The 26160-nt window shown below is 39.8% G+C and overlaps 1 protein-coding gene and 1 long non-coding RNA gene across 23 annotated transcripts in view; one reads left to right on the plus strand and one right to left on the minus strand.

The window, feature by feature from the left end:
• Positions 1-26160, plus strand: part of Spag9 (sperm associated antigen 9) — a 130048-nt gene that overhangs the window by 73028 nt on the left and 30860 nt on the right. For 9 of the 22 annotated variants that reach the window (XM_006534213.4, XM_030246317.1, XM_030246318.1 and 6 more), the window contains 11 exons: positions 2492-2613; positions 12267-12324; positions 13687-13839; positions 14875-14926; positions 17174-17304; positions 20526-20582; positions 21485-21658; positions 22691-22820; positions 23265-23354; positions 23742-23909; positions 24414-24585. In XM_006534213.4, the coding sequence (XP_006534276.1) occupies positions 2492-2613; positions 12267-12324; positions 13687-13839; positions 14875-14926; positions 17174-17304; positions 20526-20582; positions 21485-21658; positions 22691-22820; positions 23265-23354; positions 23742-23909; positions 24414-24585 (1307 nt within the window). Of the gene's footprint in view, positions 1-2491; positions 2614-10125; positions 10138-11666; positions 11682-12266; positions 12325-13686; positions 13840-14874; positions 14927-17173; positions 17305-20525; positions 20583-21484; positions 21659-22690; positions 22821-23264; positions 23355-23741; positions 23910-24413; positions 24586-26160 lie in introns of all 22 variants that reach the window. The other 13 variants (XM_006534210.4, XM_006534214.4, XM_006534215.4 and 10 more) reach the window with 3 other exon arrangements.
• Gm38951 lies at positions 606-5414 on the minus strand. Its single transcript, XR_880137.3, has 2 exons — positions 5329-5414; positions 606-1875 (listed from the first exon to the last, which is right to left on the minus strand). It is a non-coding gene; the product is annotated as a predicted gene, 38951 (long non-coding RNA).

Raw genomic sequence — 26160 nt, forward strand, 5'->3', positions numbered from 1 at the left:
TCTCATTCTCATTAACTTTTATCCTGTTTATAAATAAGTAAGATCAGTTCATGTTGTGCTACAGAAATACTGTTAATGTAATTCAGATTTTTTACCTTAGAATCTGCTCATTACTTGTATTTTAAATTTTGGAGGACATTCTTCTGGCAGGATTAGGGATTGGGACATAAGGGCAGATGGGGTTTTTGTCTATGTTGCTGTAACAGTAACTAATATTGCATTGTTTATAAAGAAGAGAGATTTGTTTTCTCAGAATTCTCAAGCTAGGCCATTCAAGATGAAGACCCCGGCTAGTTCAGTTGTCCAGTGTAGGCTATTCTTTGTTTCAAAGATAATGCCTTCTTGCCGCGTCCTTTACGGAAGAGGATGCAGTATCCTCTCATGGGAGAAGGCAGAAGAACAAACTAGCTTAGTGCTGTATGACAAGTGTCTCTTCCAAGGACCTTACCTTAGTCTCACAAGGAAGGAGCCCTTAATGCAGAGCCCAGCACTTGATGGTTGTCACCTGGCTCTGGAGCAGACTCAGTCACTGAGAGTAGCTGGAGGAGGAGACAGCCAGGGCTGCTTCTCCCGCCTGAGGAGACCAGGAAGTGGAGTGGAGGAAGTAAAAATTTGAACAAACTTTATTTTTTTCACAAAAGAGGGAGAAGAGAACATGTTCTGTCTAGAATGATCTCATTAGTAGGGAATTTAGTCTCATCTTACATGGAAAGCTTGATTAATGAGAGCAGAAGAGTGGCTTGGTATTGTTTTAATCAAGGTTATCCAAAAACATATTGATTAGAATTGAGCTTTGTGTTTCCTCAACAGATTTACCTTTAAATAACGGTTATGAGCACGTATCATTTATTAAGCCCTACTGAGTAGTCAGTAATGGAGTAATGGTAAAATACTTGGGTATTTTACCCAGGATAAGCATAGCCTCTAACAGAGTAAGACTTATATGGGTTCAAATCTTGCTTCTCTGGTCTTTTCTGTTACAACAGGGCTGGGGATTATACCTGGCAACATCCATCTTTTCATTCTCTAATTTCATTATATCTTAATTTTAGTTCAATTAGAATATATTACTGCATTAGTATGTCTATACAAATTCTCAAACTTAGCCGTAAATTTTCTTTTGATGCTTTGTGTTTTCCTGGAATTGGTGAATCTTAAGTCATGAAACATGTTTCCTTTTTTCAGTGTTCCATGCACTTAGCACTAACATTAACAGACCTGAGTTTCCTAAGTGTATGATTTTTAGGATGACCAGACCCCAAATCTAGCTATTTTCAGGACTCTGCCTTGGCCTTCTAGTTCCTTCCTCATGTAGAGTGGTGTTTACCTTGCTCTGCTGTTTCAGGTCTTCTCTACAGAGAAACAGGACACCGAGGCTCTTTATTATATGCTATGACATGGCTCTGTGGGAGTTTCCTAAAGGCAGAGTCCCAAGTACAATGGCTTTGAGTCTTTTAATCAGTTTTGGAAGAGGAACAAAGAGATCCAGAGAGCCCCCAAAACCTTCTTTGTAGTCCTGAAGTGAGATCACAGTTTAAATAGAGGAACAAGTGTGGTTTGGCCCACTGTCGACCCATCATTATCTGGGTGTCAGTCTCATCCTGTAAGGTGCTTAGAATTGTGCGAAGTCTCTTTCAGGAAAGCAAGTTGCCCTTCTGCTGTTATCTCTTCCTTTTCTCAGAATGAGATTCCTGTGAAAATTCCCATTTCTCTGGGGTCTGTTGTTTCAATAGTCTGATACATACAGTGTCTCTGTAGAGTGTCTTAATCTTTGTCAAGTTCACAAGCCTGTCCCTGGAGGATCAGAAGTCCAAGGTCATCCTCAACTATGTAGCAAATTTGGGAACAACCTGAGTGACATGAAACCCTGAAGCCCTGTAAAATAAAATAAGACAAGAAAAGGTCATGTATCCTGAAACAAGATTGCTTTAGTTTGAATTCTTTTTCACCTAATTGCTGAATGATTTTTGTCAAGATCCTTAAGCTGTTTGGTTTCCTTATTTGTAAAATTGGGGTAACACAGAGTCTGTTTTGCGGTCTGTAGCTGTGTACTGCACAGACCAGAGTAGCTGCCGTTATTCTGTGGGTTTGCTGGGACTTCACAGAAGAGGCGCTGTGTACTCTCTGTGGGAAATTCTTGGAAATTCACCAAGAAATCTTTTCATATTGATATTTTATAGTCAATATAAATTTAAGTAAGAAATTCCAATGCTGCTTAATCATTATATTAAAAATACACTGTCAAGGTCTAGCTGAGGAGTCCGTGAAGAGCTACTTGGGGTGACCATGTGGGACAGAAGGTATCATGGCCATTTGTTTGGGGATGGAAGGAAGAAGCAACCAAACGTGAACTTGATTCTGTGTTTTTAACCAGGAAATACCCTGGTTAGATTTGTTTTTAAATAAACATACATTTTTGTTAAAAAAAAAAATACACTGTCAGAAAGTCTTGGTAATTTGTCGTTTTGGCTTTATTGTTTTTGTTGCCTAGCACTCCCACCAAAGGCATAGAGAACAAAGCTTTTGATCGCAATACAGAATCTCTCTTTGAAGAGCTGTCCTCAGCTGGCTCGGGCCTTATTGGAGATGTGGATGAAGGAGCGGATTTACTAGGTATGACAGCTCCCCTAGAGAAGTGCCATACACACTGTTTAAAACTAGATGCCATTAATGACCTGACTGAACAATCATTTAAAATGTCCCTGACTGCCTGACGGTACAAGGTTATTATGCTTCAGGGATTGCTTAGAACATTATTTGACATCATAAGAGTTTTAATGAAAAACGTCTTTCTATATGGAAATGACAAAAAATGAATTCACATTTAAATTTATACTTTAATTCACAGTTTATTGATTTGCTATATTTCTAAAAATAGATATTGAACATAAATAAATAAAGAACTCGGTGCAGGGTGTGTGTGTTTGTGTGTATGATTGGTAGTCAGATAGTAACTGGCTTATATAAATCTTACAGAGTTCTGTTGACCTTAATTAATTAGGCAATTTTAACACTTGAAATTTATAATTTACCTCTGTGGGAAATAGTCATTTTAAAGTTTGTGTTGAATTAGGGTTATATTCTAATTTCTAGCCACTGCTGCTGTGTTGTTCCCCTGTCCAATAAACAAAAACACACAAAAAAGGTTGTGTCATTGAGCACATACCTGGCCCGGGGTGGGGGTGGGGTGGGGAGCTGGAGTACTGTGTGCAACTCTTTCTGAGTGATCAGCCCTTTTGTGTGGTTTTATTGCAGAAGGAGTTGGCCTCTGGCCTGGGGTCTGCTAGATGGGTTAGTAGAGTAAAGCTGCCTCTTCAGTGTTCAGTTAGGTTTGACTGAAACAGCCTTCCTTAGCTGGGGGGGCAGGGGGTGCGCCCATACCTTTAATCTCTGCTCTTGGGAGGCAGAGGCAGGTAGGTCTTTGTGAAGCCAACCTGGTCTACAGAGCCAGGACAGCCAAAGCTGCAATATAGAAACCGTGTCTCAAAAAACAGAACAAACAAACAAACAAACAAGCACAAGAAGGAAAAGGAAAGAAAGAAAAAGAAAGGAAGGTAGAAAAGAAGGAAGAAAGGAAGGAAGGAAGGAAAAGAGAAAAAGAAAGAAAAACACGAAAAAACCTCAGTCTCCTCTAATTTTGTGTGTTTGCTTGCTTTCTTTGATGGCCTGTACTCAACATTATTAGAGATGAATAGTTTCTAGAAGATATGATATAGTACACAAAATCATAAACTAATCAACATTGCTTCCAACCTGTCCTCTGTAAATGTCTTACGTTCCTTTCAGTAAGAAGTCTGTGACTCTAGTTCATGAGAATTAGCTTTAACTTCTTGTTTGTAGTTGAGGTCTGTGTAGAAATTAAAGCCATAGAATATTCAACAATAATAAAGGTTCTCTTACTGTCATTATATTAAATGATTACACTGTTCTCAAAAATCTATGCTTCTTGGGTGTGGTAAATATGGTATGCAGTGAATTGATTACATTAATTTATGCTAAATTTATTGATTACCAATGATGTGCTTGCCATTGTGAAGATTGTGTTTTGGTTTTAGTTTGTTATAAGTTTAGCCAGGCATAGTAGCACATACTTCTAATTCCAGCCCTCAGAGTGTAGAGAGAGGGAAACTGTGAAAGGCAGCCTGAGCAACATAGGAGACCCTACTTCAAAAAGTTAAAAACAGTGTGATAGTGCATGCCTTTAATTCTGATACCCAGGAGGCAGAGGTAGGGGGATCTCTGTGAGTTGAAGGTCAGCCTACAGTACATCGCTAGTTCCAGACTAGTCAGAGATCTACAGTGAGACCCTGCGTCAAACAAACTACATAGCTGGAGAAATGATCCAGTGGGTACCAGAAATGGCTGCTCTTAGAGCACCTACAAGGCAGCTCACAGTCATCTGGAACTCCACTTCCACAGGATCTAATGCCCCCTCCTGGCCTCCATGGGCATTAGCCACACACATAATGATGATGATGATGATATACCTAAACTATGCCTCCCCACATAAAAGTCCTATGTAAACATATACCTAGTAACCGAGGTGTAAAAATCTGTCGATTTAACTGTTTATAAACATAGACTCCCACCTTTAAAATTTTAGTAAAACTTTAGGTGAATTAAACGAATTCATTCTCTGAGCAAGATTCAGAAAGACTAGTTCTTGAGGAAACGTTATATTTAAGTTTATACCTTTGTTTTCAGTTTCACATAGGAAAGTTCTTTGAAAGTTTGGCTGATTGGGCTGGCAAGATGGCTCAGTGAGCAGAGACACTCAGCACCAAGCTTGCCCAAAACTTGAGTTCAATTTCAGGGCCTGTATGATGGAAGGAGAGAGTGGACTCCTGCAAGGTGTCGCCTGATTTCACTGCCACACCATGGCATGTACACAGATGTGCATGTGCACACACACACACACATATATACAAGACAAATGTAATAAAAAGTTGATTGGCTTAGAAAACTTGACTCCTCAGGAAATTTAAGGACAAATTCAAAAAATGCTAGGGAAAATTTAAAATTTATTTTTAAAAATTCATATTGAGATTTATACATAGTAAAATTCACTGTATTTTGAGTATAAGCCTTTTTAAAAATAATTTCCTTGAGCCTTTTATTTTTGAAAGTTTCATAGATGTATATATTTTGACAACTTCTACTTCATTACCCTTCTTCATGTCCCCTCTCCTTTCAACTGAAACCCTTCTTCTTTCTAAGAAGCTCTTCTTTTGGCTTGCATGTCTTTTGTGAGTTGCTTGTCTGAGCATGGGCTGTCTTTCAGTAGATATACCACTGACAAAATGACCCCGCACAGCCAGCAACTATTACCTGCCAGTAATTCTTCTGGGCTGGAAGGTCTCACTCAGGCAACCACAGCTGCAGTGAGTTCATGAGGGAAATGGCATGGCGCGTCCAGGCAACATCTTTTTGCAGCAGATCCCTTGTCTTCTAGCCCTTACATTCTTGCCATCCTCTGCCTCCTTGTTCCCAGCCTTAGAGGGGTGATAAAAGTGTTTAAGGCGGAGCATTCCACCATTCCTTCTTATAACTTTGACAGGTTAGGATCCTTCCCTCCTGCAGCTATTAGAGGTTAGGGCCCTTCCCTCCTGCAGCTATTAGAGGTTAGGATCCTCCCCTCCTGCAGCTATTAGAGGTTAGGATCCTCCCCTCCTGCAGCTATTAGAGGTTAGGATCCTCCCCTCCTGCAGCTATTAGAGGTTAGGATCCTCCCCTCCTGCAGCTATTAGAGGTTAGGATCCTCCCCTCCTGCAGCTATTAGAGGTTAGGATCCTCCCCTCCTGCAGCTATTAGAGGTTAGGGTCCTTCCCTCCTGCAGCTATTAGAGGTTAGGGTCCTTCCCTCCTGCAGCTATTAGAGGTTAGGGTCCTCCCCTCCTGCAGCTATAGAGGCTGGAACTGGGAGGGCTGATCCAGTGAACTCTGAATACATTCTTCCCTCTTGAAGTTGCCTTTGTCAAGTATTAATTTGAGGCTGTAATCCATCATTGCAGGCAGGTCCCAGGTGGCAAGAGCTTGAGGCCACTAACTATGGCATCCACATTCAGTAAACAGAAGGAGATAAATGCACGCTTGCTGAGCACAACATCTTAAGTTTTGACAGATACTTAAAATTATGTAACAGGCACAAGAATCACTTATCACTATGTCTTTGCTGTTGCCTTTTGAATGAAGTACCTAGAAGGATGAATGGTGTACATTCATTGCCTTATAAAGCCCAGCAATGAGTATGGCAAAATTTGAAGTCACTGACGACATAACTTTCTTTTCCTGTCAAGGATTAAGCCACATAGAAGGTAGAAATAATGGTGGTCTTTTAGTTGAGTCAGGTATTTTCTGAAAGTCAGAATTATAGTTAAAAGCAAAATTCTTTGTTTTCCTTTCCGTGCTGACAAATAAGGGATTACCTTACACTATTCTTTCCTGCTTTGCAGATATTGGCATATATAGCTCTAGAACATTCCAAATCATAACGTTTAAATATATTAAAATGAATGACTTAACACCTACATAAATTCTGTTTGTTTGTTTGTTTGTGTGTGTGTGTGTGTGTTTGTTTTTTGAGACAGGGTTTCTCTGTATAGCCCTGGCAGTCCTGGAACTCACTCTATAGACCAGGCTGGCCTCGAAGTCAGAAATCCTCCTGCCTCTGCCTCTCAGGTGCTGGGATTAAAGGCGTGCGCCACCACTACCCAGCCTACAGAAATTCTTTAATCAAAGATGATAAATGAGGGCCAGGGATGGAGTCCAGTCAGCAGAGTGTTTCCCTAGCATAAAGAAGCCTGGGCTCATCCCTACACTGCTAAACCAGCTGTAGTAGCACACATAATCCCAGCACTTGGGAGGTAAAGACAGAACGACCAGAGTTCAAGTTTGTCTTCAGGGTACATGAAATCCCACTTTAAAGCATGGTAAGTGTGCAGTTCAAGGATCCTAATAAAGCTCACACAGCAGGGTGTGTTTGTGCCAGCCAAAAAGCTCCCTAATTCTGTCTGGGCCGAGGAGCAAGTGCATCCTCTGTTTCTTTAGATTCATTTTGATAAGTTTTGTTCTCAAGCTTTTGTTCGAGAATTAAGTTTCCTTTAATCACTGTTCAACATGCAGATTACCTTTATTAGCATTTTAACAATTGAAAGAGATAACCTCAATTGTTTTCCTTCCTTTTTTGTTTTTGTTTTTTTGGGGTTTTTTTTGTTGTTGTTGTTTTTGAGACTGGTTTCTCTGTGTAACCTTGGCTGTCCTAGAACTCACTCTGTAATCCACACTGGCCTTGAACTCATAGACCTGCCTGCCTCTGCTAGGATTAAAGGCGTATGCCACCACCACCTGGCTTCGTTTTCCTTTCTTTTTATTGATATCATCTTATTTAACTTTCTTATTTTGGATAACACTTTTAAAATTGCTTTCTTTGCTCTCTATTACTTGGAAATCATACACTTGATTATCCATCTCCCAAGATGTTCTTTCTCTTTATTCATGTGGATTTCTTCAACTTCACTATCATCTTTTACTAAGATACCCTCCACCCCAATCCCAATCCTCAGATCTGTTGGAATGCTTTTGCTTCAGCCTCTTACTGCATGGGTTGTGGGTGTGCATCACCATGCCCAGCTTTAGGTCCCTTCCCCTCCCCTCCTCCCCCCCTCTTCCTCCTCCTCCCCCCCTCTTCCTCCTCCTCCCTCCTCCTCTTCCTCCTCCTCCTCTTCTTCTTCTTCTTCTTCTTCTTCTTCTTCTTCTTCTTCTTCTTCTTCTTCTTCTTCTTCTTCTTCCTCCTCCTCCTCCTCCTCCTCCTCCTCTTCTTCTTCTTTTTTCTTTCTTCTTTCTTCTTCTTCCTTCTTTCTTCTTCTTTCTTTCTTCTTCTTCTTCTCCTTATCTTCCTCCTCCTCCTCCTCCTCCTCCTTCTTCTCCTTTCTTCTTCTTCTTCTTTCTTCTTCTTTCTTCTTTCTTCTTCTTTCTTCTTCTTCTTTTCTTCTTCTTGGTTTATTTATTTTATATATGTGAGTATAGTATTGCTGTTTTCAGCCACACCAGAAGAGGGCATCAGATCCCATTACAGATGGTTGTGAGCCACCATGTGGGTGGTGGAAATTTAATTTGGCAGTTAAGAGCTGAGCAATCTTTCCAACCCAGGTCCCTTCCTTTCTACTTTTTTTTTTTTTTTTAAGTAAAACAAGGCAGGTTTCTTGGGAAACTGTTCACATGCAAGTTCAATGGTCTCAAGGACAGAAGTCACCATGGGGGCGTGGGGAGAGAGAACAAGGGAATACATGCAGACAGAGAAGAGGAGGAAGAGAGGAGAGAGTCGTCCCTTCCTTTTTAAAATTAGAAACTATTTTCTGCCAATCCATAAGCTTCCTGTTGCTCACTGTCCTCCCAGTTCGTGTCCTACTTTTCTACTCTTGTATGAGACATACCTGTTACGTGCTGCAACCTTTTCTGGATACTGGATACAGCAGGGCAGCGCGCAGACCTCTCCACTCTGCTCGCTGTTGTGCTGCCACTGCCATTCTCCACACCTGCCTGGTTCCTTTCCAGTCTTCCAGTGTGCTCAGGGGTTGCTTCTGACATTTCACATGACTTCTACAAAACTGGTGACTTAAACTATCCTTGTTGGGTTCCCATACTATCAGACTTGCCTTTTACTGTGGTGCACTTCCTCTGCTCTTCTTTCACACGTCTGTAGGTTTGCTTGGGTTGGTTTTTTTGGGGGGGCCGGTGTGTGTGAGATGGGGGGGAGTGGTTGGGGGGGTGGAACGATGTATTTACTCCTGTTACTAGATTTTTTGAGACAGGGTTTTACATGTATATGTATATAAATTAATTTTATGTTCACTGGTGTTTTGATTGCATGTATGTCTTTGTGAGGATGTAAACTTCATCCCACTTCAGTCCAGGACTCTAGACTCTTATTTCTAAACTGATCACTAGACCCCCCCTAAGATATGAGTAGTCTTGAGGGGTGTGGAGGAGAAAGAAAGGGCATACATGCAGAGTTCAGACATCCCTTGCATATATCTGCCTGCATCTGATATGCAGAGTTCATTTAATCATCTCCATTGTCTTTTCCCTGAAACTCTCTGTCTAATGGTACTTCTATGCCATCGAGCGAACATCTTGGCTGTCATTGAACTGTCCATCTAGACTCTCACTTTTCTCTTACAACCAGTCTTCAGGTCCTATTTGTCCTGTCTCCTAAATATTTGCATATATTCATCTTCCTTATCTCCGCTTAAGTGGCATGTCCTCCAAAAATTCTTTTTTGATCCCCAATTAAAGCATAATTGTCCTTGAAGTGTGTGTCCACAGCAGTGAATTTCATGCTGCTATTCCTTACGCTTCCCTGTTGTCTGTGCACTTCTCTCTCCCTGCATAGACTAGTCCGCTGTGTTGGGTTCAGCTGTGTCTTTTTCCCTGCTGATGCATATTTAGCACAGCACAACATTTAAGTGAATGAATGGGATTGTGAAATTGGCCTGACGGTTTTGTTTCACTTTAAAATCTGTGGTTTACCTTTTGAATAGAGTTCTTTAGACTGTGTGTCTCTGTAAGAATGTATACTTCTGGGTAAAATGACACAGGCAACATTCCATCTCACGGAATTGCAGATAACTCAGATGTCATATGTGTATGAGCTTCTGTGGACCTGCTTAACAGTCTTAAATAAAAACTGCAGAAGAGTTTGTTTTTTTTTCTTGGTTTTTGCTTATTTTTTATAGGCAAAATTTATGTGTATTTTATATTATTTAGACTTTAACTCTTGAATAGAGATAGGTCACTTCAAGCAGTATTTTTCATATAATTACTTTTATTGGTATATTTCAAAATTATTTTGGATAATCCTACTTATACACTACATTTTAAGAGAATTCTTCATTGAGTGTGTATAAGTTTAAGTTTTATTTTTGGAGTTATAAGATATGTTCTCAGGAATATCCACCTTTTCCCTTTATAATATTTATACTTTTTATATATAGTTGATGTTTTTCTATATTGATTCAAGTTCTTAGTTAGATATTTCTCATCTTAAAGTAAATGGGTTTAATTCTTGCTTCCTAAAAACAATCTAATTGAGTTTCTTATTCATTTTTCTCTTGGGCTGCTAACCCAGGGGAATATTCTGGTGTGTATGTTTTTAAATACTTTCCCATTACTGCTTTCTAAGCTAGGTGTTCTTGGCTGCTGCTCTCATTTGATGCTTTCTCATCGTTTTTTGTTTTTTTTGTCTCCTGCCTGACCATTTTTCTTTGCATATGTTTTTAGCTTTTATGCTGCTCTAAATGTTTGAGAGTTTGTTACAGATGTTATATAAGCACTTTGAGCAAATCTGAGCTATATTTCTTTTGTCTCTATACCTTTACTAAAAAGTTAGCACTAGTATTTAAGGAAAATTCATTTTGGAGATAGAATTTGGAAGCTTTCAGGTTCACTACCCCAGTTTGTGAATAAAATATGATTTTATGTGCTATTTGTGATGCTTGAGAATATTTGAAAATTATAATACATACAAAATAAGAATCCATATGTCAGCATTAATTTTTTAACATTCCAAGTTGGTTTTGTTTCAAATAATTAAAAAATTATTAAGAATATTAAAAAACATTAACCTCATAAACTTCTTTTTTTCTTTTTTCTTTTTCTTTTCTTTTTTTGGTGGGGGAGGGGGTATGGTTTTCAGGACAGACTATGTAGCCCTAGCTGTCCTGGAACTCACCGTAGACCAGCCTGATGTCAAACTCAGAGATCTTCCTGCCTCTCTCTCTTGAGTGGGATTAAAGATGTGCACCACCACTGCCCAACAGTAATTAACTTTAGAAATATTTTCTTTTTATTTTCCTGAATTATAAATATTGTGTCATTCTCCAGCATTATCTCATGACGCTTGGGCCGAGTGCATAGGGAGTTCTTGGGTTTGTTCTGCTGGGGCTGTTCATTTTCTGTTTTGTTTTGTTTTGTTCTGTTTTGTTTTGTTCTGTTTTGTTTGTCTCCACTATTCTTCAATGAACTGTTTTATTTCTTCAATCTCTTATGAAAAGCAAACAACTTTATTTTTCTGAAAGATGACTACACTAAATACTTATATATCTTGTACTATTTATTTAATATTAAGCACAGTTCTATAAAGTAACAACTGAAAATTATTATTTTATGTGTGGCACTTTGTAGTGTTGACTTGGAGTTTTCATTGTAATTAAATTCAATCTATTATGAGGAAGAATTGGTGAAGTGGGCTAGAGAGATAGATAGCTCAGCTGTTTAGAGCACTGACTGCTCTTCCACAGGTCCTGAGTTCAGTTCCCAGCAACCACATGGTGGCTCACAACCATCCGTAATGAGATCTGATGCCCTCTTCTGGTGTGTCTGAAGACAGCTACGGTGTACTCACATAAACTAAATAAATCTTTAAAAAAAAAAAAAAGAATCGGTGAAGCATTTTTAAGTATATCCGAGAGCATCTTTGTGAGAGAAGGAGATCATCTTTATTTCTGCCTTTTGCACATCATCATGCATTGAGTCATAACATTGTGCGTCCAGATGTTTTTCTATCATGCATAGAACTTTATAGATTAATAATATGTCTCCATGCTGTTTCTTACATAAAACATTTCTTGTGCTTTGTTTTTGCTTTACGTGGAATGCATGGGCTTTAAGACCATAATTTCTTTGGTAAGGTTTCATCTGCATCGGGGTTCTGTCTTCAGCCTTACTTCTTTCTGCTTATCTTTTATTAGTCATCTATCTAAGTTTTTAGGCAGAAGCCTACAATAGCACCTATGATTTAGAAATAATTTTGAGCCCTACCAATGTTCATTTTTTCCCTAAATAGTAATAGTTCTTAAGACTATCTGGCAGAAAAATGTTGATCCTCCTGAAATATTTTCTATGAAAAACAAAAGAACTGTAAAGAATTGGCCAAGAAGAGCTGGGGACTAGGGCTTGCATCAGCACCAGCAGCTGTTGGGAAGCCGAGGAAAGAAGATGACTTGAGCCGAGGAGACTGAGACAGTCTGAGCAGTGTAACAGAGCAGCAAGATCCATCTAGAAAACACACAGCAGCAAAGAGATTTAGCTAACCAAATCCTCAGCTTTGGTCTGGGATGACTAGTTATTTATAATTTTATAGTCTACTCAGTAAATACATCAAATGAAGTCGACAAAGAAAAGCCCAAAATAATAAATCTTAGGACCATAGCTCCTATGTAATTTTTGATAAATTTATTTTCAAAGTTTTTATCATTTTTCTTTTGATAGGAATGGGTCGTGAGGTGGAGAATCTCATACTGGAGAACACACAGCTGCTGGAAACCAAGTAAGTGTGAAAGACTAACCCGGGACAAAACTCAGGACTTCCCTCTGTCCACACCAGTCCTTTCCTACTCAGTTGACATGGCGGGCACTGTGCTGTCTTCTCAGCACCTGTGCACACAGAGACGCAGGTAACGGGCACTTTATTGCCCTGATAGGTTGTATTGCTCTGGAATTTTTGTAATTTAGTTTTTATTTCTTTCCCACCACACAGGTATCGACATTCTGGGTGTATCATGCACCTCTTTTCCCCTCTAAGATGTGTCATTTTCTTATTTTCTTTTCTTTGGGGTTTTTTACATTTCTGCATGAATGTTTTTGGCTTCTACCCTGCCAATTCTGTAGAGCTATTCTTCGTAGTTTTATATTTTGGAGTAGTTTGTGGAGCCTTATGGAACTCAAGTAGCATGTTGGCGTACTATTTAAGAGGACAGGTCCTTTGTTATATGAAGATACGTAGAGGGTCTACTTGTCAGTTTGCTGTGGCAGAGCAGTTTTGGGACAACCATGCCTGTCCACACAGCACACCACCACCTGTAAATGAGGTCACACCCAACACGTACTGTATCTCATACTTTTTCTTTTCAGCTTATTTCTAATTTAAACTACATTCTCAGGAATTACTGACAGCAACAACAAGAGAATTTGACTATATTGTTGAATAATACCTTTGCTGAAACATCAATATGAGTAGCCTTAGAAAGCTGGGTTTGTTTTCTCTTTGTTTGTTTTTGGTTTTCAGCACTGGATTTCTCTGTGTAGCCCTGGCTGTCCTGGAACTCACTCTGTAGACCAGGCTGGCCTCAAACTCAGAAATCCGCCTGCACTCTACCTCCCAAGTGCTGGGATTAAAGGCGAGCACCACTACTACCTGACTAGAATGCTGTTTTTTAAGTTTAATCTCTCTTAATACTGATTTTTTTTTTCCAAAAAATTTTATTGGGGAAAACTACAAAACATTTACAGTACAATGTTTACAGTCACAATTTGTAGCGAACACATTCCCCAAAATATATTACAACTCAAGTTGACTTACCTTGTTACATTCAAAACCCTGCTTCTGTCAAAGGAGTCCAGAGTGCACACGTGGTGCTCCAACAGAACCTACATAAAGGCTGCTCGTTCATCTGCCAGCCAGGAAAGCCGGGAGACATTCCTGCCTCTTTATGCTGAAAAATAATACTGATTTTTTTATTAGTGGTATGTCTTATATTATTAGGTTGGCAAGTATGAAGAGCAAATATTAAACTATGATTTTATGACTTTTGTCTATGAAAACATTAGGAAGAATATATTGTAGTGCACAGTCTAGTTTTATGATTTGGAAGGCATTTGTAATGATGCACTTGAAATATGTATCTTTTAGAAACGCTCTGAATGTAGTGAAGAATGACTTAATAGCCAAAGTGGATGAGCTGACCTGTGAGAAGGACGTGCTGCAGGGGGAGCTGGAGGCTGTGAAGCAAGCCAAGCTGAAGCTGGAGGACAAGAACAGAGAGCTGGAGGAGGAGCTCAGGAAGTGAGTGTCTGTTTTTGGAAGCCGCGCTGTGCGGCCTGTGTTTGCCATCCGCATGTACGGGGCTGTGCTCATAGCTACCTTGGGATACACTCCTGCTCTGAACTAAACGCCTTGCCAGGGTACCACAAAAATTATAGGTATAACCCTGAGACTGAGACCTTCAGCACACTCAAACCAGGAATGACCAAGAGCTACCTGAAGAGAGTAAAGGCTCTCAGCCATTTATTTGACTCTGCTATGAGCTGGCCTCCCTCTTTGTTTACCACTCTCTTAACCAAAAAGTCCTGTTTTATGTTTTGTTTTCTTTTACGTTTTCCTTTCCATCTTGGTGTCAAAAGTGGGCTGGAGAGATGGCTGAGCAGTAAGGAGCACTTCCTTGCTTGCTCTTCCAGAGGACCTGTCTGTTACTCCAGGTTCAGGGGATCTTCACCCCTTTTTGACCTTTTCAAGCATGCACTTGTATGCACGTACACACACACACACACACACACAAAGAGGATAAGGTAAATCTTAAAACAAAAACAAAAAACCTCGTAAGGACTGGAGAGGGTGCTCAGGGTCTAAGAGCACTTGCTACTCTTCCAGAGGACCTAAGGTCAGTCTCTGACATCCACATTCGTCATCTCACAACTGCCTGGTGCACACTGACATGCTCACACACAAATATAAACAAATCTTTAAAAAACAAACAACAACCCTTAAATCTTCCATTTTTTTAAAAAAAATGTATTATTTTCCTCCATGTAGCTTGCTTTTGTTGTTGCTTTCTGTTCCTGAGATAGTCTTACACAACACAGACTGGCTTGTAATTCAGAGTGTAGCAGAGGATGGCTTTGAACACCTGCCCTCAGTCTTCAGCCTCTCAAGAAGTGATAACAGGTTTCCAAGTTGAAGGCAGCAGTCTGCTACCCTTTGGGCAAAAGAAAAGTAATCTTTTAGTGGCAAATAAAACAATTTACCTATTCTTTCATTATTTTTGGAGATGAGTTCAGTTGTAATAATATTATTTTGTTTTTATTTTTTTTTCCCTACTAGAGCTCGTGCAGAAGCTGAAGATGCAAGGCAAAAAGCAAAAGACGATGATGATGTAAGTTTATGATTGGGGACTGTTTTTCTTATAGCTTTTTGATATTTTGGGATTACCTTACTAATACTTATTTTAGAAATAAAGTAAAAGATAGATAGATAGATAGATAGATAGATAGATAGATAGATAGATAGATAGATAGATAGATAGATGCATGCCTTTAAAAGAAGACATGTTTCTGGGTCATGACTAAGCTGGCCCATGTTTCCATATGGTATCCACATGCTGTATTTTCTAGTGTTACATGCTCACTTTTTCTCAGTGGTTCAGTACTCTGACCTGTGTTAGCATGCTATTATTTCTAATTTTTTTTGTTTTGTTTTTGGTTTTTTTTGGTTTTTTGTTTGTTTGTTTTTTGAGACAGGGTTTCTCTGTATAGCCCTGGTTGTCCTGGAACTCACTCTGTAGACCAGGCTGGCTTCAAACTCAGAAATCCGCCTGCTTCTGCCTCCCAAGTTCTTCTGCACACACACAAATTAATTAATTAATTTTATGGGTTTTGTCTGCCTGTTTGTGTGTCACATATGTGCCTGATCCTTAATTAATAAAACAATTAAATTATTTAGATGGGCTTGCAAGATGGCCCAGCATGGAAAGGTACTTATTACCAAGCTTGATGACCTGAGTTCAATCCCCAGGACCACATAGTAGAAAGAGAGAACACACTCCCACAAGTTGTCTTCTGTCCTCCATGTGTGTGTTTCAGAATGCATGCATCCAGACACATACATACATAAATATGTATCACGGGCTGGAGAGATGGCTCAGCGGTTAAGAGCACTGACTGCTCTTCCGAAGGACCTGAGTTCAAATCCCAGCAACCACATGATGGCTCACAACCCTCTGTAATGAGATCTGATGCCCTCTAAAGGTGTGTCTAAAGACAGCTACAGTGTACTTACATATAATAAATAAATCTTTGGGCCGGGGCAAGCGAGACTAGAGTGAGCAGAGGTCCTGAGTTCAGGACCATCAACCACATGATGGCTCACAACCATCTGTTCAGCTACAGTGTACTCATATGCATAAAATAAAATAAAATAAATATTTAAAAAAATAATAAATATGTATCACACACAAAACACATAGACAAAATAAATAATACATGTAAATGTAATTTTTAAAAAACATAGAATATTGCCAAATATATTCTCCACCCCAGAGGAAGTCATGATCCGTTATCGTTTATTTAAGTAAAAAAATAATTTCATCATGTAAATATGTACACATTGTTCTAATTATCATGAACTGTCACCCTTTTCTCAGACTACAGTCACCTCAAAAAAAAGAGTCTCACTTGAGTGATTGTCTTCAGTGGTCTGTGACATGACTGAGGGATTGTCTTAATTGCCAGTTGATAAAGGAGAGCCAAGCCTATTATGGGCAGTACCATCCCTATGCAGACGATTCTGGGCACCATAAGAAAGCTTACCAAGCATGGGCAAGAGAGCAGACCAGCAAGTAACATTGTCCTGTGGTTTCTACTTCAACTTGTACTTAGGTTTCTGTCTTAACAACGAAACACAGAACATTATAGTACAAGCCTGGAATGGAGACTTGTGGATTTTTGGAGTTTGGTTTTTGTTTGTTTGTTTTGTTTTGTTTTTTGTGCCTACTCATAGGGGGTATTACTGCGTTGCAGAATTCAGACCTTTTGTTGTTGTTGTTTACTTTTTTGCTTTTTGAGACAGGATTTCTTTGAAGCCTTGGTTATCTTACAATTAGCTCTATAGACCAGGCTTCTGCCTCCCTAGCCCAGGTATTAAAGGCCTGTACAATACCCACTACCACCCACCACCCAGTAGAATTCAAGTCTTTTGTTATTTGTGGATGACTTTTGTTTGAAGAGGTGGGCTAAATTCTGAGGCAGGAGGACAAAGTAGGAAAACTGCTAAGGTTTGAGCAAAGCTTCTGTCTCACTGTTCCATGATTTCAGTGATGATCTAAAATATACATGCTTCTCTGAACAAAGCAAAACCCTATTATTAAACCTACCTGCTTCCCCAGAAGAAAGCTGAGAAATCAGCAGGAGAAGGAAGTTAACTTGGGCATGCTTTTTGGAGACTTATTTCTGTCTATCTTCCATGTTCATATCCTATTCTCTAGCAATAATTCTGTCTTAATTCTTTTAAAGTCATTGAGTTAGAAATAAGAAATGCTTAAAAACTTCAGATTTGGTTTAAGTGTGAGTCTTAACACCAAATCACATGTAACTTCCCAGAGTGATGTGCTATCCTCTTGTTATAGAGTGACATTCCCACAGCCCAGAGGAAGAGGTTTACCAGAGTAGAAATGGCCCGAGTTCTCATGGAGAGAAACCAGTACAAAGAGAGGCTGATGGAGCTTCAAGAAGCTGTTCGATGGACGGAGATGATCCGGTCTGTATGAGAAGTGCTCTGTTGCTTCCTGCTGTTTCCTTAGATGCATGTGTTCTTCACTGCCAGCCAAACCCTGCCTGAGGGTTCACTAGGAGAAACCTCAGTTGACATTTAGATTAATAATAGAACAAGATCGGGGATGTCCCACAGCCTTAGGTGTCTGAGATAGTACTGGGCCTTGGAGGATAATCTCATAACTTGTAAGAGATAATTGTTGTTACTTAGGAATAATGGTCATTTTTCCAAAAAAAAAAAAAGGAAATAATATTCTTTCTCAATGTCAATTTCACATGCAGTATATGAAAATATATATAGTATCTTCCTATTAAACATACTTATTTGACTGCACCCTTCTTTCTCTTCATGTAAAATATATTTTCCTTTGGCATCTTTCAGTCAATCAAATCTGTGTTTTTATCATTACTATGTTTTAATGGTTCATACTCATGGAGTTAAGTGCCAGTGTGTGCATACAATGCAGTACAGTCAGATCCAGCCTCCTGCTATTCACTCTCCATACTGTGAGCCTCGAGCAATCACTCTTTGCAATCAAGCTGACTTCCTTTTTTTTTTGTTGTTGTTGTTTTTTTTTGTTTTGTTTTGTTTTGTTTTTCGAGACAGGGTTTCTCTGTATAGCCCTGGCTGTCCTGGAACTCACTTTGCAGACCAGGCTGGCCTGGAACTCAGAAATCCACCTGCCTCTGCCTCCCAAGTGCTGGGATTAAAGGTGTGCACCACCACACCCAGCTTGACTTCCTTTTTAAACTCTACTTTTGAGAGGACACATAGTTGTCCTTTATTGGCTCTTAAATCTCAGTGCTGCCATCTAGTGATCATGGTCTTAGTAAGTGTTCCCTCCTTGAATTCAGAAACAGCTATAGAAAAGTTTGTCTGGGTTTGGTGACAATATATGGGGCAGACTCTGGTTGGCCTTTCCTTCAGTCCCTGCTCTACACTTTGTCTCCGTATTTGCTTCCATGAGTATTTTGTTCCCCTTTCTTAGAAGGACCGAAGCACCCACACTTTGGTCTCTCTTCTTTTTGAGTTTCATGTGGTCTGTGAATTGTATCTTGGTTATTCCAAGCTTTTGGGCTAATATCCACTTATCAGTGAGTGCATACCATGTGTGTTTTTTGTGATTGGGTTACTTCACTCAGGATGATATTTTCTAGTTTCATACATTTGCCTAAGAATTTCATGAGGTCATTGTTTTTAATAGCTGAGTAGTACTCCATTGTGTAAATGTACCACATTTTCTGTATCCATTCCTCTGTTGAGGGACATCTGGATTCTTTCCAGCTTCTGGCTATTATAAATAAGGCTGCTACAAACACAGTGGAGCATGTGTCCTTGTTATATGTTGGAGAATCTTTTGGGTATATGCCCAGGAGTGGTATAGCTGGGTCCTCAGGTAGTATTATATCCAGTTTGGAACCTCCAAACTGATTTCCAGAGTGGTTGTACCAGCTTGCAATCTCACCAACAATGGAGGAATGTTCCTCTTTCTCTATATTCTTGCCAGCATCTGCTGTCACCTGAGTTTTTGATCTTAGACATTCTGACTGGTGTGAGGTAGAATCTCAGGGTTGTTTTGATTTGCATTTCCCTGATGACTAAGGATGTTGAACATTTCTTTAGATGCTTCTTGGCCATTCGATATTCCTCAGTTATAAATTCTGTAACTTTGTACCTCATATAGTTGTCTCCTGAGAGGCTCTGCCAGAGCCTGAAAAATATAGAGGTGAATGCTCTCAGCCAACCATTGGGCTGAGCATGGGGTCCCCAATGGAGCTAGAGAAAGGACTGAAGGAGCTGAAGGGGTTTGCAACCCCATAGGAAGGACAACAATGTCAACCAACCAGACCCCCCACAGAGCTCCCAGGGACTAAACCACTAACCAAGGAGTACACATGGAGGGACCCATGGCTCCAGCTGCACATATAACAGAGAATGGCCTTGTCGGGCATCAGTGAGAGGAGAGGCCCATGGTCCTGTGACGGCTTGATGCCCAAGTGTAGGAGAATTCGATGGCAGAGAAGTGGGAGTGGGTGGGTGGGTAGGGAAACACTCTCATAGAAGCAGGAAGCTGGGGAATGGGATAGGAGGTGGGGGGGGGGCGGGGCGGGAAAAGGGATAACATTTGAAATGTAAATAAAATATCCAATAAAAGAAGGTTTTCATAAAAAAAGAAAATATTCAATAAAAAATAGTTTATCCCTTGCAAAACAGAAAAAAAGAAAAGTTTGTCAACTGACTTTCCATTGATTTACTCATATTCTTGAGTTTGGATTATCACATCAAGTTTATACATTGTTTTTAAGTTTGTAAACCCAACCTCCAACCCTTACCTTCTCATACACACATCATTTTTTTGTTGTTGTTTTGTTTTTTGTTTTTCAAAACAGGGTTTCTCTGTGTAACCCTGGCTGTCCTGGAACTCACTCTGTAGACCAGGCTGGCCTCGAACTCAGAAATCCTCCTGCTTTTGCCTCCCAAGTGCTGGAATTAGAGGTGTGCGCCACCACGCCCAGCACACACATCATTTTTAGCCCCACTTGCTTATTAAGTGGCCTACCAGAGCAGTGTAGTTCCAAGCTGTTTTGTGAAAGTTTAGAGTACAGATAAAAGAAACCTTAAAGTAAGAACAGGAATTTATAAAGCAGTATTTTAAAGAGGGAGCTAGAGCTTTGCTTTGCTTTGCTTTGATTGTTGTTTTGTTCTTTGAGAGGTCTTATTCCAAACTGGCTCCAGACTTGCAATCCTTCCACCTCAGTCCCAGAGTGCTGGGATTAGAGTTATGTGCTGTTACACTCGGCCTGAGTGCCAGTGTTGTTCCTCAGAGCCCTACTCTTGTAGTCTAGCCACTTGAAAGATGAAGGCAAGAGGCGTTCTTGAGACCAAGAGTTCAGGGCTAGTCAGAACAGCAGAGTAACTCCTTGTTTCTTAATAACAACTATAACAAGAAAGGGGATAAGTCTTAAATAGCAACCCTGAGACTTATTGGCTATTTGTCTAACATGGGAATGCTCTAACAAGAGTCTTAGCTTCTCGTTTAAGAAGGTCTAGCACTCTATCTAAGCAAGGTTTGACTTAGCAGACTTTCTCATGAAAGGTCACTTGCTTAAGTGAGTTAATATGAGTTAAGTTGGTTCACTCTCTTACATTTCATGAGTTTCTTAGAACACCTATCTAATAATATGTTTGTTTGTTTGTTTGTTTAGGGCCTCACGAGAGAACCCAGCTATGCAAGAAAAGAAAAGGTCAAGCATCTGGCAATTGTGAGTGAGGGCCGGGGTCAGACAAGAGCGTTACCCTGACCTTTCCCAGTGGGGAGGAGATAGCTAAACTGAAGTTCTTCTCTTTAATATACAGCATGCCAACTCGGTAAGGCTGTGCTGCAGGACCCAAAGTAGGCTGTCGTAAGCTGCACTGTGTTGGTTATGCAGTGGCTGGACTCTTCTGCTGGTGTACATAAAACCATGGGGGAAATGGTTCTAAAATTGACAGTCTCAGGAATCCTCACCAAAGGGATGAGGAAAAGTGTAGTATTTGTACTGTTTGGTTAGTTGTCTTGTATGTGTTAAACCTGACTTTGTACCAGAAGTACTGTGTGTTTATTGAAGTTAAAACTTATCCTTTTAAGATTAATCTGTTTACTGGAAGCATAAATGTTTTAAAACTGTGGACATGAAAATAGTTCCTTAAGTTGAGCTTAGAAAATTCATGCTATGAGTTAACTTGGTGATGTGTGTTCTCAGTGTAGCAGACCTTTGTATGCGCTGCACACTAAGCTTTGGCTGTTATCACGGTCATCCCCCTGCTGCTCACTGACCACTGTGACTTTGTCCCACATAGGACCTAGCTAGCCAAGGAGCCTTCGTATTGTACTTGTTTGTAGGAGCTTTCAGTACGCAAGAGCATCTCTTTCATTATGGAACTTGCTTATATCTAGCATTCTAAGCGGTAGCTATTCCCCCGAGTGTCCAAGTTTGGTTGTGACTGACTGCTAAGGCGATAGTATAACCATAAAGCTGGTTTTGCTAATGTCTAACTCACTGCCTTGTAAAGTTTTGAAATTTTCTTGATTATAAAAATTTATGGAAAATTGGGGCTTGGTTTTCACAATGCATGTAATAATAGACATATCTGTGGGTTTTGTTTGCCTCTTTTATTTTGTTAGTTTCAGCCGACTTTTTAGCTCTTCAAGTAATGCAACAAAGAAGCCTGAACCCCCTGTTAACCTGAAGTACAACGCCCCCACCTCTCACGTGACTCCCTCCGTGAAGAAAAGGAGCAGCACTTTATCTCAGCTCCCTGGGGACAAGTCCAAGGCATTTGATTTCCTCAGTGAGGAGTAAGTATGCTGTGTCACTCTTACTAACTCCTCAGGAACTTGTAAGAGACTGCAGCCAGGCACAGTAGCTTATGTTAATCCTGTACTCAGTGCTGAGACAGGAGAATCATCACTAGTTCCTTGCCAGCCTTGTCTGTATAGACAGTTCAAGGCTAGCATCAGCTGTACACATAAACTCTGTCTTCAGAACAAAGGGGACCATTTTGTGTGTTGGAGTTATGGATAGAAATGGGAAGAAGAAAAAAGAAGGATGGCTTTCTATAGTATAGATGGATGCTTTTAAGTAAATTGCCCATAGAGCTTAGCAATGTAATTTTAAACCAATGAAAGCTGAGGCAGGAGGATTATAATTTTTAGGTCATCCTGGGCCACAGAGTGAGACTCTGCCCCAAAATGAGTGAGTGAATGAATGAATGAATGAATAACTTGTAGCCAGTGTTTCTTATGAAAATTGCACTTAAGGACTAGTGAGCTGGCTCAGCAGGTAAAAGTGCTGCCATCCTTGATAAACTGAGATCCATTCTTCGGACGTATATATTGGAAGGAGAGCACGCTCTTCTGGCCTCTGACGGCACTAGGCATGCACATGGAATACAGACATCCATGCAGGCAAAGCACTCGAAACACATAAAACTAAAAGAATTAAAACTAAATTTAAAAAAAAATCAAAAGAGGATATAGAATCTAAGAGTTTAACTTAATCATCTTCAACAACGGCATTAGAAAATTCTCAGTATTTGTTAAGAAAAGGAAGATCCCAAATTACTTCAGAAGTTTATGTTTTTAAATATAACATCTGAAACTTCCTAAGTTTGATGACTAATAACTCAGATTAATATAACATGCTGCTTATTCCCTGTTGAAGGCTGGTCTCACAAACATGGAAAAATCAGCTTTGGTATAATGTGTCTGTGTGTGTGTATGTGTTTGTGTTTTGTGTACAAGGCTCTAGGGTATAGTCGAGGATGACTCATGCTGGGATTAGAGGTTTTGTTGCATTCTCTTAATTAAAACTGCAATGTCTCCTTTTAGAACTGAGGCTAGTTTAGCCTCCCGCAGAGAGCAAAAGAGAGAGCAGTATCGGCAGGTGAAGGCTCACGTTCAGAAGGAAGATGGCCGAGTGCAAGCTTTCGGCTGGAGTCTGCCTCAGAAGTACAAACAGGTACTTGGGGATGTGACCAGCATGTCTAGCAGGAAGTGCAGGTTGAGAAGATGTGAACTGGAAGCAATATCCTAAATTTCTCATCTCAGCTTGCTTAGATTTGGTGTGTTTAGGCAAATGTGGAGGATGTAGGCTTTGAGGGCTGTTTTTTAGAGCCTTAGAATGTAAATAAACATTCGTACTCCGAAAAGACTAAGCACTTTTGTGTACAAACATGTAGTGGTATGCACATATATGATTGTGAATTTCTACCTCCTGCCGAGCTCTTGTTCTTACTATATGCAATTGCTGCTTGAGTTTTTGCTTAGTTTTCAAGTAAGAAGGACAGAATTGAGCTTGAAGTTGGTTTAGGAACAAGTGTGGAACTGCCGTGTGTGCTTGTGTCTCAGTGGTTCTGTAGTCTCAGTGCTAACTGGGCTTACTGATGTGTCCCTATTATATTAGGTAGCCAATGGTCAAGGGGAAACTAAGATGAAAAATTTACCTGTGCCTGTCTATCTCAGACCACTAGACGAAAAAGATGCGTCTATGAAGGTAAGCTAACCATAACATTGAAGGAGAGACTTTCAAACTCCAGTTAGACTTCCCACCCCTAAAAAACTATTTAAACACTGCTTTTGTAGTGAAATGATTGCTCATTTTAAAACTTGGTTATTTTTGTATTTTGAGACAGAATCGCTATACACTCCAGGCTGGCCTTGAACTCTATTTTTTTCTTCCCTGTTCTAGTCTTGAACTCTTTCAGTCTGCCTCGTTCTCCTAAGTGCATGTGCTACCACATCTCATGAACAGTACTAGAGTGTATTAAAATGCCTGTGGTTCTACCTATAGTTATCTTTTAAAAGGTGAAATTTTTCTTACTATTTGTAGAAGAAAAAAAGTGACATAATAATTTTCTCCCTGCCCTCTGCCTCTGAGAAGCTGTGGTGTGCTGTAGGAGTCAATTTATCTGGTGGCAAGACAAGAGATGGCGGGTCTGTTGTTGGAGCGAGTGTATTTTACAAGGATATTGCTGGTTTGGACACTGAAGGCAGTAAACAGCGGAGTGCGTCTCAGAGTAGTTTAGACAAGTTGGATCAAGAACTCAAGGTAAGGGGGTGGGTGGGTATGGGGGACTTTTGGTATAGCATTGGAAATGTAAATGAGCTAAATACCTAATAAAAAATGGAAAAAAAAAAAAAAAGAACTCAAGGTAAGTACGCACTGACACCTGACATCCTGATCAATGAGTGTAAGACTTCAGCTCTTTAATGCAAAACTTGTCTGAGGCAGCCTATGGTGGGGATCAATGTGCACTTATTTCCCCCAGGTGTCCCTTTAACATCCATTACATTGAGGTATTATTTACATATATTCAAGTGACTACAATTCCGTTGTGCCAAATGTATATAACCACTACTACAAAAAAGACATAGACTATTTTTTAATTGCCAACCTGCTTTAATTACTAAGTTTTAATCCAGAAATATGTATAAACAATTATATTTTGACCCTTCCAAAAAATCTTGAAATAATGTGTTATAGTATAAGAACACAGTCTTAAGAATATTTGCACATTCATATAATTTTAAACATTTTCCTCTGCCTACTCAGGAACAGCAGAAAGAATTTAAAAATCAAGAAGAGTTGTCCAGTCAGGTCTGGATCTGTACCAGCACCCACTCAACTACAAAGGTTATCATCATTGATGCTGTTCAGCCTGGCAACATCCTAGATAGTTTCACTGTTTGCAATTCTCATGTTCTGTGCATTGCCAGTGTCCCAGGTAAAGCAAAACTCTGTCTCCTCCCTCCCTGTGTTCCCTGCACCTCCTTTTCGGTAGAGATGGGTGTGGAGTTATGGAAATTGATAAGAGTTGTGTTCCTGTGTTTGTGGTTACAGACTTTATGTTCTAGTAAGAGATGATTTAAAATAGACTAGAAGCCATTGAATAACTATGTTTTTTAGCTATTTAAAAATCATGTGAAGAGTATTTTAAAAAATGGCACTATGATTCCGCGTGGTAGTGGCACACACCTTTAATCCCAGCACTTGGGAGGTAGAGGCAGGGTCTCTGTGAGTTCAAAGCCCTGTAGTTCAGGGCTACATAGAGAAGCCCTGTCTCGAAAACAAATGGCAATATGTAGGGAGAGCTGGCTGATAGAGGAGGAGGAAGGCCAGCTGAAGTCCTGGAATCAATATGTAAAATTAAAACAGTAGTTGAGAAATATTAGTCAGCCATAAAAGAAATGACACTCTTCCCCGCCCCACCCCCTGTTATTTCATGTGGTTGAAATACTTTTTTTTTTTCCCCTTGAGACAAAGTTAGCCTGAACCACATAGTGGATTGTGTCTCCAAAAGAAAACAAAAAGGCTAAGCTGACAACTTTGATATCATTAAAAAAAAGAAGAAGAAGAAGAACTTTAAAGCTGGGTGATGGTGACACATTTAATGCAGTACTTGGAAGGAAAGGGCAGGTGAATCTCCAAGGCCAGACTGGGCTATAGATCTTTCAGGCCAAGGCTACATAAAGAAACTCTCTCTCAAAAAATAAACAAACAAAAAATTAAATAAAGTAATATATTTTAAAGTGACAAAAATAAAAATGGCTTTCCATTGTAAATGCTTAAATTTTTTTTATGCCTTACTAATATTTTAAGCCATTGCATGTCTTTTAATGATAGCATATAGAAGCCCATCTTGGCAATAATAATAGTAGTAGTCATAATAAGTTAAAAACTACTTGTTTTCTTTTGTCCTTTTGTTCTTTTCTGTTTGTTTTGTTTGTTTTTTGAGACAGGGTTTCTCTGTGTAGCCTGGCTGTTTGTTCTGAAACTCACTAGGTAGACCACGTTGGCCTTGAACTCACAGAGATCTGCCTGTTTCTGCCTCCTGAGTACTAGGATTAAAGGTGTGTGCCTCCACCATCCAGCTAAAACTGATTTTTAATGTATTTTTATTTTCTGTGTATGAGTTTTGCCTGTATGTATATTGTGTGTGTATCAGCTGTCTGTGGAGGCATCAAATGCCCTGGCACTAGGTTGACAGATAGTCGTGAGCTGCTGAATTGAACCATGGTCCTCTCTGCAAGTGCTTCCATTAACCTATCGCTCTAGTACCCTACCCCCTCCATTTTTTTTTTTTTTTTTTTTGAGACAGGGTTTCTTTGTGTAGCCATGGATGTCCTGGAACTCACTCTGTAGACCAGGTTGGCCTCAGAAATTTACCTGCCTCTGCCTCCCAAGTGCTGGGATTAAATGTGTGCACCACAACGCCCAGTCTCACCTCCAAATTTTTAAAGAAGAAAAGTTTTATTACATTTTAATTATTTTGTGTGATAGCAGAAATGGTATCATACCA

Source organism: Mus musculus, chromosome 11 (assembly GCF_000001635.26).
Source record: "Mus musculus strain C57BL/6J chromosome 11, GRCm38.p6 C57BL/6J".
In the NCBI taxonomy this organism is placed as follows: domain Eukaryota; kingdom Metazoa; phylum Chordata; class Mammalia; order Rodentia; family Muridae; genus Mus; species Mus musculus.